The following is a 14,098-nucleotide window of genomic DNA, read 5'->3' as shown; positions in this document are numbered from 1 at the left end:
GTCCACAGCTGTCGGAGTGATGTCCTCACTCACGGAGGCTGGTAACCCGGAGCACCTTTCTTTCTAAAGAAAAGGTTCCTTAGATCCTTCAAGGCACTTTCTCAAGTCACCTTCATCCCTATATAACCATGTACTTTCAACTTGGTTCAAAATTGCTCCTGCCCCTGCTAGCGAAGTGAACCTGAGAAGGCTTGGTTTCCTTTCCTTTCCTGTAATAGGACAATTATGACACTTCAATTACTGTAAGGATTAAAAGAGATGACCACCTAGGAACCCTCTTAGAACACAGCCTGGTACATGGTAGGCACCCAACAAACAGCCTTTCTCCCTGGAAACACCAAGGTACAGTCTCAGCGAAGTCCCTGGGGAAACAGCAGACCAGGCTCGTGGGGCACAGGAGAGGAATTCATTCACCCAACACTACGCAACAGAAACAGGATGTAAGCTTGGAGTTCATGAGGGCTCATTTATGGTCATCTCAGTAGAGCAATACAAAAACAACGCCCTCTAAACTCATCTTTCCTGGACACTTTGGTGTTGACAACTTGACCCCTATGTCAGAAGACACCCCTCATTCAACAGACCTTCACCCACTCTGGGGGTTCAGGCTCTTTAGGGCTTGAGCAGAGACATCCGCTATGGCATGTTTCTCCTAACGTGCTTTCCAAACAACTTATCTATCTGTCTGTCTGTCTGTCTATCTATCACCTATCATCTATCAATCACCTATCATCTATCTATCTATCAATCTATCTATCTATCATCTATCATCTATCAGTTCATCTATCTGTGTGTGTGTGTGTGTGTGTGTGTGTGTATATATAAATATATACATGGTTTTTTAAATCCTCAACTGAGGGTATTTTTTCCATTGTTTTTCAGAGAGAGTGGAAGGGAGCGAGAGAGAGAAACTTCGTGAGAGAGACACATTGACTGATTGCCTCCTGCATGAGCCCTGACCGGGGCAGAGTGGAAGGGAGCGAGAGAGAGAGAAACTTTGTGAGAGAGACACATTGACTGACTGCCTCCTGCATGAGCCCAGACTGGGGCCAGGGATCGAGCCTGCAACTGAGGCATGTGCCCTTGGCAGGAATCAAATCTGGCACCCTTCAGTCTGAAGGCTGATGCTCTAACCACTGAGAAAACCTGGCTAGGGCTCCAAATAATATCGATGCCCAGGTCCCAGCCAGGAGACACTCATTAAACTGGGTTGAAGGGCACAGACATGAGTATTTCTGTAAAGCTCTAACATGCAGCCAGGATTAGAACCACTGCCCTGGCACTGTTTACTGCTGCAACAGGTTTAAAAAGGTGTGTCCTTGGATCTGCAGGGAAGATACCCATCAAGCTGGGAGAACAGCCTGTCACCAGCAGGAGGGCAGAGCCACAGGCTGCTTCTCAGGCAATTCGGGCCCAAGCTCCCAAATTATATCCCAGCTTCCGGAAAAGACATTAATTCCATCCACATGGTCTCAACACAATTACTGCTTAGAGGGAGCACAATTACCAAGAATTACTGAAGAGGCAACAAGAGGTGAGTTTTGAGGCGCAGCAAAATTATTCATCTATTCACCCACTGCATCTTCGACTAAATTTTTGTGGTGTTGGCCAAATGCCAAAAAACTAAAACAAAAAAACCTGCCTTAAACAGACACCATCAGCAAAAACACTGGTCAAGGCTCCTTAATAGGAGCAAGGCTATCAAAATCTCACCCCACCCCACTCAGGAGACAGGTAACAGTCTTCCCTGGTGATAGGCTAATTGAAATGCAGCGGCATCCAGAGATGATTTGGGTTTATTTCCAAGGCATCTGGTTCTCTTATGAATAGACTCCACTGGCTAAGACAGTCATTGCCATTACCCTAAGTTTATGCTGGTTAAAGGAACAGTAAACGAAGGCCTAGAATGAATCTATGTCGTGATTTACTGAACAAAAACTTTCACAAGTCGTCATCGCCAAGAACGTGGACGTCTGACATCTCTGGTACGATCTCATGCAATGAGTAAGGTCACTTCTAGGCAATGAATTCCTTTTCTGAGCCATCCATCGACATGCAGTATTTCACTATAATGAGCTGTGAGGTGACATTAAGGCTCTTGTCTCCTGCAGAAATCAGGCACAGACAGACCACTTCTCTAGACATAACTCAGGAGTATTTGACTGGGAGGGAATCAATGGGGACAAAAAAGGGGACATCAGTAATACTTTCAACAATAAAGATAAACTTAAAAAAAAAAGTCAACAATAAAAAAAGAGCATTTGACTGAATGTCCTGAATTCCAATCCAAGGTAAGTTTTAAAGAAACCAGTGTTCTTATATATATTCCACGAACACCAGCTAGAATCTGAGCCTTCCTCATCACTATTTGTGGGGGGAGAGATTTCAGTAGTAATTTCTCTGAGACAGTGCTATTTATCTGGCTCTTATTGAGCTAGTCCAGTGATACATCAGATTCATAAATAATAAAAAAGGCTTCACAGGGCATCAAGCTAGAAAGACCTTGGCTTTATTTAAATACACATTGGGCTTGAATAAAAGAGGTGTGTGCGTGACTGTGTGTGTGTACATGTGTATACAACTCACGTACAGAGCCTCTTTGTTTAGAAAACAGCTCTTTACCTGCCTGTACTAAGAAGTGAGCCTACACAGCACAGACAGAACCAGACAGCTCTGCTGCTGGCCCATCCTTCCCCACTCAGGTGATCAATCACTTTACGGACAGTGGCGTTCTCGGGAGAAATCGCGCAGTATCCCTGGAGGAGGCACAGACGAAGGGAGGGCTTGCGGATTTAATATCCAGCATCTAACTCAGGACAAATCTATTTGCCAATGAAAAGTGAAGAGAGCTTTGGTTCCAATCCCTTTATAATCCAAAGTAGGCAAATCCCACTACATATTTAATATATCTTTTCCTATTAGTGAGCTCATCACAATGTCTGAGGTGGTGGTGGTGACTGACTAGGGAGGCACTGGCTGTAAAAAGGAGAAAATGAATGAGAGGAAGACATCTCTTCCGTGGGGGAATTTGGCTACAAATTCCTTGTAGCCACAGTAAGAGCTACAAGGAATTTGTGGTAAAGGGAATTCCCTAGAAAATGAAAGCTCAAATGTATTAAAATCGAGTTCCTTCTCGTAATGAATGCTTTAAAAAGCACCAAGCAGAAGAGAAATTAGTTTCAGTATAAGACTCTTCCCCAAGAGGTTTGTTCAGAAATTCACAACTCACCTGCCTGCAGACTGAATGCTTGCTGGGCAGTGCTGCGGTGGGCGTCGCCGGAGATGAGACGCAAGGAGAGCGGCTCTGGGGATTCTCCACCTCCATGGCTCTTCGTACCCAAGACAAAGGCCAACATTCCGGTCACCCCTCCCCTCCCTATACTGTGAGACAGGAAGCTGGGACACTAGGCAAGGTCTTAACTCTGCCAATAAAGAGCTGTTCAAATTCACCCATCCTGGAATTTTTTCCTAACAAATAAGCCCATGTGCTGAGTGTTCCATACAAAAATATAATAAGAGTGCAGCTCCTCAGAAAACTACTTGGCTATAATGAAGGCACCGTGGTGGCTGAGAATCGCCAAGTTAGATAAGACAGGTGGGGCTCCTGCAGCATTAGGGGTTCAGTGGTTTCCAGGGCTACTTGGGAAGCTAAGTTCAAGCACATGTCCTGCCCATGTACCACCCCCTGGAGACTAAAGAGCAAAGATCTCTGTCCACAGAACATTCTGGTGGCTGCCCTTACATCCCCCACCAGAACGCCTCCTCCTCCTGCTCTCTGCACCTGGGCCTCCCCACAATGCCATCCTCAGCTGTGTCCTCAGCACAATACATCACTTTCTCAGAAAAAATAAGTAGAAAGGCGATCTATAGAAACAGAAAAAACATACAGTCGCTTGGCACTGGGGCTGGAATGTGGAGTGAGCTAAACGCACAGATTTCTTTTTGGAGCGAAGGGAATGTTCTAAAATCGGATTGTGGTGGCTGTTGAACAACTCCGTAAATCTACTAAACGTTACTGAATTACTTCACACGGCTGAATCTTATGGTATGTAAATTATACCCCAATAAAGCGGCTAATTATAAAAATGTATCAGCTGTGTTTAACAGAAAGCTATGAGTGTGTGACCCAAAGGTGGGAGAAACAGCTTTGCTGAGAATGCGGAAACAGGAGCACATGGATGACAAGTTTGTTCGGAATTCCTCCAACTTTAATTGGGTAAAATCAGGCAGCCCCTGAGGATAAAATGCAGTCCCTGGGAGCAATCGCAATGCTGTTTTTTTGTAAAGTGGACATGAACACGGTAAGAGTTATTTTTTTATTAGCGCAAGTGGTCAAAAGTTACCGAAATTTTCCTCATTCCTCGATTGTCTCTTTTTTACCGGTTTCTTGCCCTTCAAAGAGAGGATACCTGGTCTCCACATCGGCCCACATGATGCTGCCATTGGCCAGATCACGGACTACATTGGGCAGTTCAGAGACCTGGGATAAAAGGAAAGAGAAGTCCAAGAGTCAGCCAACTTGATTAGATTGTCAAAAAGGATTCACCCCGAATTCAGGAACCCTTAGAGCCAAACCACTGTTTAAATAATGACAGGATCCCTCTACAAACTGATCCCCAGAGAATGTTTCTTGTCCATCCCTCTACATTCCCCTCATTTATCATACACACCTCCCTCCCAGACCTGGGTTCCTGCTCTTCTTCCAGCCGAATGCCTGCCAAACCCCCGAAAACCCAATTCTCCCACACAGCCCTTTCTAATTATTCCAAGTCTCTGTGTCACGTGCAGTTACTTCACGTGTGCTAAATTTAACTTTTAGAACAGGGGTAACTCAGGTAACGTGAGTGCGGGAGCCAGGGGACACTCGTACACTGGAGAGCCCCAGCTAAGGGGGCAGGCTTAGTCCCAATTGTAACCAACACTAGCCACCACACAGCAGCAGGTCTCAAACCTGAGCAGCAGGACCACTGGAAGATCTTGATAGAATAGTTCTGCCCCTTCTTCCTCTCCCCCCCCAACCCCAGCTTCTGATTCAGTAGGTCTGGGGCAGAGATTCTGCTTATCGCACAAGCTCCCAGGTTATGTGGATGCTGCTGGCCCAGAGACTACCTTTGAGAACCACTGAGAGATGGGAATGTAGGTCCAGAGGAATCAGATCTGGTTTTGTAAAAAGCCAAGCCAGAAATCTGTGACTTCTGAACTAGACTGTAAACTCCTTTGGAGAAGCAGTCTTTACCTCTATTTCTCCTATGACTAACTCTCTGTACCAAGCTGAGCAATTACCAGGCACTTTAAATAAAAACCAGCTCAAGATTAATAAATTAGGAGGCTGTCAATTAAAGTGGCCCCCCCTCTCCTTTCCCTTCTGTACTTTTTCTGTCTCCAGTATTCCATTCTCATTAAGTAAAATTACTAAAACATATGCACTGTTTCAAATGGATTAACATGGAGAAGTTTATACATACACATGCATACATTTATACTGAAATGTAAAGATTAAAAAATCTAAGTCCCTCAAAGCCTGCCAATAAAACTATGGCAACAACTGCTTGGGGTCCTATTTCTCCTGTCCAAATAAACTAACAGGTATAAAAGCAAACTGCCAGAGAATGAGCCCAGAGTGATCCAAGTGGCCATAAAATATTAGAGAAGTGTTAATGGATATTTTCATAATGAAACCAAGGGGACTTGGCAATCTGTGCTCTAAGCCTATGATTAAAATTAAAAAGAAAAAAAAGGAGAGCATAAATACATCAACACCCAGCTCAAATGGGAAGGAACCAGCACATTTCTACAACTACAAAGGCCAAGGGAAAAGGCACCTCTGCTCGAATCTGCCGCATGGAGTCCCGGTCCCGCAGAGTTGCAGTGTGTGGGGTCTTGTTCACGGTATCGAAGTCGATGGTGATGCCGAAAGCCACACCAATCTCATCAGTCCTGGCATAGCGTCTTCCAATGGACCCAGAGGAATCGTCGACTTTGTGGGAGACGCCATTCTTGGTCAGGGCTTCCGCTAGCCAAAATAAATAAAGTAAATTCAAAATAAAATCATGGAGAGTCCCAGTGTCATCTAAATGTTGTCTTACAAGTTGAGGAAACTTGTAAAAGGAACTGAGACAGGAGAGTAATAAGTTACAGTTCCAAGAGAAAGAAAATTCACCAAAGTTTAGTAAGTCCCTTGCTGGAGCCCAACCCCTTACTCAGCTGCAGGGGAGTATCAGACCAACAGCCAAGGCTAGAGGCTGGTCCTGACTCCACCACCTCCACCTGCATGACCCCGAGCTGCTCACTGAACATTCCTGTTTCCCAAGCCTGAAATAAATGAGCCACTCCAGGTGACCACAAGGCTCCTTGTTGGTGCTGTGGGTTCAGGGGCTGGAGATCCACTAGGGACTCCCATGAAGTGAGCAGAACACCAAGGTCAACAAGAGAAGCTAGGCTGCTTTCAATCTGACTACTGGGTCCCACCTCGACTCATTTCTATGCTAGGAGAAGACATCCTGAGCAAGCACACTCACTCTTAGAAATAAGAGCAGAGGGCTAAAATCACTTCGATTTTATTTAAAAACAAAACACATTTCCTAAAGTTCAGTCTACTTGACTGTGTTTCCATGAAGATCGCTCAGTTGGATTTGCTTACATAATTCCCTGACAAATGGCATGAACTCCTGGTTTTGGCTCAGTGGAAGGACGGAACATTTGAATGGAGCAACCACGGCAGGGAAACTGAAGAACTGGATGAAAGAGAGAAATACCAACATGTGAGTTAATAAAAATCTAATTGCTAATGTCCAAATTTCACTATCAAAATAGCAGAACACACACTAGGAAAACTGGCATGACAAAAAGAGAAAAAGGCGGCTAACCAGAACCAGAAAGGTCTGCTTTTTAGCTCAGAATTCGGACCAACTCAGTTGAGCTCTCTCTCTGGACCTTAGTTTCTCATCTGAAAAGAAGGTCTCTACCGCCTGCTCTGCGTGCTCACAGGTCTGCTGTAAACCTTAGGTGATTGGAAAGCACTCTCAAAGGCACCACAGAAGATGCCAATTTTTGGGTACCCTATAAAAACCCTCACAGCCTTCTCTTTCTGTGGAGATTCCTATAGAACCTCCCTCCAATCACCCAATAGTAAGTGGGAGTGGTCCTGAAACAAAACTCTGCTCTGTCCTTGAAGAATTCCAGCACCGCAGACAAACCTATGGGCCTTAGTGTCTGAGTAAAGCCAGCAAGTTTAATTAGCTCACAAGTGTATGTCCAAAAGAAATAATATAAAACAAACAAACAACAAAAAACTGTTTGTGCACTTCAACCAAAAAGTACAGTCCTCTAAAACTGCTCCTGAAACAGGCTTCGGAGTGACTCGGAAATAAACGAAAGTGAGGATGTTCTTTGGAAGGCAAAACTTGCTGCCGTCTGGGGTTGAAAATGAGTTCTTAAATAATGTTTATACCAAGGGTTTGCTTGCAGGCGAGAATATGAAACTCAGAATGAATAGGTCCCATAAAAATAATAAATGACACGAGTTCCAGGTTAGCTCACCCCCAAGACCTAATCAACTTCCGCTGGGAGTAAATCCTGGGCTCCAGCGGTGCAGCTGCCAGAGTCACACACTCAAAATCCTACTTCTCACCTCCATCTGTGATAATTATATGTGAGAGGGAAATGGGGACCTGCCTTCATGGAAAAAAATTTTTTTAAATCTTACTGACAATGTTTTTATACCAAATTCACAGGGAAATGGATTTAGGAACTAATGTACTAATAACTTAAAAACATTTTTGGCTTCCCACAGTCTAATCAAATTTCTATTCGTGACTAAAATCTTCAATTCATTAAACACTGTCACTAATTTACTCTGGCTTAGCCCTTACACAACTTCTACCAGAACTCTAGTTTTATCGATATTGTTAGATTCAAATGAACAGCTAAAAGATCTTTTAAAACCTATTGAAAAAAACACAGAAAAGCTTGAAGCAAACTTGGCATCTAAGAAGAACACATTCAGCTATGAATGCCATAACTCTGAGAAGAGCCAGCCTGTGCCTGCCTGCCTGGTGTCTAGCACAGGTCCTCACTCTGCTGAATGAATGAAAAGCTGCTCCTTAAATGTCAGGAAGTGAAGGTGCAACTTTAGAGCAGAGAATAAAATAGCAAACTTATTAGCTACCTACTACAACAGTAAGGATGCCAGACTGCAAAATACTGGCACTGAGTGCTCATTGGTCCATTCTTTAGGGTTAAATGTTCCAGAAAGAGCTGCAGAGTTATGTCCACCACAACACACACACTTGGCTTTAGAGTGCATGGTCGTGCGGATGAGAATGCTCCTTCTAGTTAATCTAACATACACAGCCCCTCTTCTCTAGCCATTCTTCCTCTGAATTTCTCCTATAAATTAAGGAGTATCATTTCCGCAGGCAGAGGCGAGGTGAGAAAGGTGAAGGAAGGCAAAATGGAGATAAAGTGGCGGACATGAGGCAGTAATTCAGAAGCACCAGAGCCAAAAGGAAACTTATGCAGTTAACAGACTTCTTATAAATATTTCCCTTCAGCAATGCTTGAGTGGTAAGGCTATATCACAAACACCAGTGCCCAATTTACGATCTGTCAATCTCCCAGACTGCAATTACCTGGATTCCTATAAAAAAAATACAGATCCCTGGATCTACGACTTAGTAAATCTAGTTCCCTGAACTAGAACCTAAGAATCTGTCTTTACCCCTAAAGTACCCCAGACAATTTTATGCCATTTAAGATTCCCCTAAATGCGTTACCAGTGCAGATATGTGGTTCTTTTGGTTGGGCCAAATTCTATAGGCCATCCCTTCCTTTCCAATTTTCTAACAATATGAGTATATCCAAAAACTATCATTCCTTCCAACATAGACAGTTCCCCCAAAGTGGTAATTCTATCTCTGGATAGAGAACACCAAGAACTAAACCACTGGCATTGAGAAAAACCACACACCCGAAGCTCAAGTGAAGTAACGTGAGGCAGTGCACTGCTCTGTGGACACTTGACACAAAGATGAGCGGTAACATCCCTAGTACACGGCAGTGACTAACAACTAATTGATCACTCAGTCTTTAATGCGCTTTAGCAAGTTTCATTTCTGACACTGTAAGGAAGATACCTGTATGGGACAGCTTACCGTTCTCTGTTCGTCTCCCTCGCGCACATGGAATGTATGTTCTAATACCGTATACATGATCCTGCCCAGGCCGAAGGAGGGTTCAATTACATTTGGAACAACTTCTTCCACTGTGCGAGAGAGAGATTCAGTAACATTCTCAACCCCACATAATGCATTTCCTCTAAACTATCCTCATTAGCACTAAAAATATCTCTTCTAGATGAAATTTGATCAATCTTGTACATCAGAATGAAGAAACATTCCCAAGAACTACTCTCGGGTAGGAAACATAAAGCCTTTCAAGAGAAAGTTGGGGTGAAAACAATCTCATCAAATTAAATTCTTTGTTAGAATTTATATGCATATATGCACAACCCAAGGACACGGACAATGGCAGGGAGAGTGACTGGGGAGGGGGAAGGAACGGGGGGGAAAAGGGCCAGTGGGGAGAAAAAGGAACATCTGTAATACTGTAAACAAAAATAAAAATTATAAAAAAAAAAAAATTAAATTCTTTGTTTACAGAGTGTAAAAGTGAAACAAGGAACCCCGGTGTTTCTTCCCCCGGGGGTAAGCTGTGAATAGCGGCTATACTAACTGCCTTGCCTGCACAGAAGTTAGTAAAACTCTAGAGCTTTTGTTAGGATTTTTTTAGAATTAACAATCTACCATGATAGCTGGCAAAATTAACTGAAAGAATTCCTACACACACAAGTATCAAATGGTTTGTTTTGCTTCCTATCTTGCTATCTGAATGAGAAGTCTTTAAGACAGCCAAGTTACTGCTGCTGCATTTCCAAGGTTCTGGGGTCAGGGGGCCCCTAAAGAAGAGTGCTCAGGGATCAGCACTCACTCAAAGACATTCATTTACCAGGCACCCCACAGCATTTCCCATGGGGGAGGCTGTAACTGTGGTACACATAGGAAATAGACTCATTAGTACATTTTACTCAGAAAAGAAGCATGGCTAAGCACGTCCAGGTCTAAGGTAACTGACCTTGGAGAGTTTACTTTTCAAGGAAAATGAGGTAGTTAGAACTAAAAACTCACATATGTGGGAGAAAAGAGAGGCTATTTCTTTTGTCTATGTGATAAAGTGAGAAAAATGTATTAGAAATACCATCAAGGCATTTTCTGCCCCTCCTTCCCTGGCATTGAGCAGTGGTATAGTACGGCTCAAAGAGATACTGGATGGTGACTAAGAAGCCCCAGACCATGAAGAATCCCCACTTACTGCGACCACTACTCTGACTGCTTCCACAGCTCACTGAAGCCTGGCTACAAAGCAGGCCGGAAATGAGTGGAAAAGCAGGCCTGCTCTCTCCACTGGCAGGAGCTCCCAAATACCCACTACGATCAGCTTCCAGGACCTTTAGTGCAGCCACAATTAACCATGAGTACCCTCCAAAACACTCATTTCCCAATTCATAGAATTTGTTCTGTAAAAAAAATACACCTCCCTGGATTTTAAAAAAGCATGAAAGATCATTAATCTGCCCGGCCAGGCATGGCTCAACAGTTGAGCATTGACCTAGGATCCAGCAGATCGCGGTTTGATTCCCAGTCAGGGCACATGCCCAGGTTGCAGGCTGGATCCCCAGTCGGGGGCATGCAGGAGGCAGCCGATCAATGACAACTCTCTCATCATTGATGTTTCTCTCTCTCTCTCTTCCTCTCTCTGAAATCAATAAAGATATATTTTTTTAAAAAAAAAGGATCATTAATCAAAGTGAATTTTAACAATTTCCCCTCCCCCCAAAAAAGCAGAAGGGTTGTGAAATCCCTCTTTTGCTTAGGAAACGAAAGCATTTTCAGGCTATTCTTCATATGCACCTGAGGTCACAGGAGGTATAAAGGTGACTTCACACATTATTCTCGGCAGCAGTGCAATTATGTTTCTTAAAAAAGCCCAAGATAATGCCTTATATGCAGTCATCAAATTTAGGGTTATGGCATTAAAGAATTTATGCTTCCTCTTCAAAGTTTCAGTAAAATGGTTATAATATAAAGTAAAACAAAACAAAACTTTAAAGAGTAATAATATTTTTGGTTTGTTTCTTAATCATTTCTACAAACTTACCATATAGTGTTTTCTGGAATCTCTTCACACTGACCATGTCTCCTGTTAACTGAAATGTCTTCCCTTCAGTTTCAATAGTGAATTCCCTACAAGGAAACATTACATATTAGTGAAAACAGGCATCCCTGTGTCTGAATTCAAAGGAACTTTACAGGCTGCTAAAATGTTTTTTACTTTAAATGTAATACAACTTAGTCAACTCTCCAGATATAATAGCTGAAGCCAAACTTAAATTATTTCATAAGAAACACCAAATTAAATATTATTCTAACAATAGCACCAGTGTTCTGGGAGGCACCCCAAAATATGCCTAGTTTATAAAATTCCATAAGTGCTTTAATGGTCAATTCCTTCGGTTTTGGGATCAAGGTAAAACCAAAAACAATATTTTAAAAATTTAGTTTTAGAATAGTGACAAATTTTCAGAAACAGGCCTGCTGACAAAGACCACTGTTCTCTTTATTGTCCCAACAATTGTAAGAATGACCAGCTTGTCACTGTACAGAAATTAATTTCAAAACTCCCACACTATTTCCAAAATAAACTTTGACATTCATGTTGATGATCAGCTGAAAGTTTAGTTATTGTTTGTCATGTCAATATAAAATATCACTCCCCACACCCCTAAATAACTGACCACAGTATATTCCTATCCTGAGATACACCCATTCAGTTTCAGATTAAAGACTTCATTTTTATAAAGCGCTTAGGAGGCATTTTCTCACATTATGAAGATCAATTTGGATTTCTCACAAGCAGCTCAGTGCTCGGAAAAGAGAGCCCTCCTATGGTTGTCTGACGCTGTATGGCTGTGTTTTGCTAGTTTCTAGTAGTGATAATCTCATGCATCACATCAGTGATTTCCATTTATTCCCTCCACTTGTACATTCTGTCTGAAGTTTGTGTGTGTGCGTTAAAGATCCCACTACATGGACAGTATCATATATATTCTCTGTGCAAGCACAGTCTAAGTATAGAGTAGGTAATAGTTATTAAAAAGCTGAAATGAGCGAGGAGGAAGCCATTACTTGAGAATTTAAAAAAGGAAACTGTCTTATTTGTGGGTAACAATATCTAACTGGTGATCTATATCCATTTTAATAAGATTTGATGTTGTTTTAACATAAATAGATGTTAATTCTGGGAGACCAGAAATATTTTAAAATTTCCTACTGAAATGGACAATTGTATCCTCAACTTACAGGGATTCCTCTTGCGATGATTCTCTTGACAAATGTATATCGACATGTAACCACCAAGCTCCAGAGGTTCCCATGTCCCCTACCTCAATCCCCTCCAGCCCCAGTCAACCACTGACGTGCTTCCTATCACTATAAACCAGGCTTGTCGTTCCTAGAGTTTTGCACATAATCTTTTGTGTAAGACTTCTTTCACTTAGCCTAACGTCTGACAGGTGTTGGCAAGCTTTCTGTACAGGCCAGATATAAAACACTCCAGGGTTTGCAGGCCACATGCAATTCCCTTGTGTCCTTTTCTCAAACAACCCTTTGCAAATGCAAAATTCATCCTTAGCTGGAGGGCTGTACAAAAACAACATGGAAGATGCTTCAAGTGCACTTAAAAAAATGTGTATTCTGATTAGACATTCTCCGACAATAAATTAATAGTGATCTTCGACTTCCTATTGTTTTTTGTCTACTTGCTCTACCAATTACTGGGAAAGGGGTGAAGAAATCTCCAACTGTAATTGTCTATTTTTCTTTTCAGTTCTGTCAGGTTTGCTTTATGTATTTTGAGGTTGTTTTTAGTTGCATATACATTTAGAAGTCCACTATCTTTTCAAGAAATTAAGAGATGTCATTTTAAAGAAATCAATGAAAACATCATTTATATTTACCTACATCTTTGGCATTTGTAGAGCTCCTAATTTCTTTGGGTGGATCTAAATTTCCACACTTCTGCTTGAAGAACATCCTCTAACATTTTTTGTTGATAGGTCTGCTGACAATGTATTCTCTGAGCTTTTGTCTGTCTGAAAGCATTTTCTCTTCATTTTTGAAGGATATTTTTGCTGCGTCTAAGATTTTTGTCTGTAAGTACTTTAAAAAATTTCATTCTATTGTACTGTGGCTTGCCTAGTGTTTGATGAGAACTGTAATCATTCCTATCTTTGCTCCTTTTTATGTAACCAGCCTTTTCTCACCAGGCGTTTTCTATTCATTACTGATTTCCAGCAATTTGATTCTTATGTGCCTTTATGTGGTTTTCTTTGCTTATTCTGCTCGGGTTGAACTTCGTAAATCCCTGGGTTTATAGTTTGCATCAAATTTGGAAAATTTTTCAGCTACTGATGTATCTTCAGATATTTTCACTGTATATACTCCCTGTGATTTGCAATTACATGTTAGACTGCCTCTTATTGTTCCAAAGGACATTTTTTTCTCCCAGTCTCTTTTTCTATGATTCATTTTATTCATTTTAAATAGTTTCTATTGCTACATTGAGTTCAATCTTTTCTTCTGCAATGTTTAATCCACTGTTAACCCCATTCAGTGAGTTTTCAGTTGAGATATTGCCTCTAGATGTTCCATTGGTTCTTTTTCTATATATTTTCACCTCTCACCTTATTTGTTCATGAGTTCCCTTATGTCTTTAAGCATATAAAGCATATTTATAACTGTTTTAATATCCTTATATATTTATTCCATCAAGTTTGTCATTTCTGGGTATTTCTTTTGACCAATTCTTCCTCATTATATGAGGGTCACATTTTCATGTCTACAAATTTTTATTGTTTGCCAGACACAGTAAATGTTATACTCTTTAGTGCTGGATTTTGTTGTATTTCTTTAAAGATTCTCCTCTACTGTTTTTATATTTATGCTTAAAACAATTGCAGAGACTACTCCAAAGTTCAAAAACA

The 14,098-nt window shown here is 41.6% G+C and overlaps 1 protein-coding gene across 1 annotated transcript in view; it reads right to left on the bottom strand.

Moving 5' to 3' along the window:
- Nucleotides 1-4,302: 4,302 nt before the first annotated feature.
- Nucleotides 4,303-14,098, bottom strand: part of GARS1 (glycyl-tRNA synthetase 1) — a gene marked incomplete at its 5' end in the record, with an annotated part of 33,224 nt that continues 23,428 nt past the window's right edge. Inside the window, 5 exons of the mRNA XM_081147135.1 lie at nt 4,303-4,480; nt 5,823-6,013; nt 6,641-6,734; nt 9,153-9,262; nt 11,215-11,300. Of these exons, the coding sequence (XP_081003261.1) occupies nt 4,355-4,480; nt 5,823-6,013; nt 6,641-6,734; nt 9,153-9,262; nt 11,215-11,300 (607 nt within the window). The 3' untranslated portion in view covers nt 4,303-4,354. The remainder of the gene's footprint in view (nt 4,481-5,822; nt 6,014-6,640; nt 6,735-9,152; nt 9,263-11,214; nt 11,301-14,098) is intronic.

Source organism: Miniopterus schreibersii (assembly GCF_964146895.1).
Source record: "Miniopterus schreibersii genome assembly, chromosome: 9".
Taxonomy (NCBI): domain Eukaryota; kingdom Metazoa; phylum Chordata; class Mammalia; order Chiroptera; family Miniopteridae; genus Miniopterus; species Miniopterus schreibersii.
Note: the sequence above shows the minus strand (reverse complement) of the source record. Positions and strands in the feature narration are given on the sequence as shown.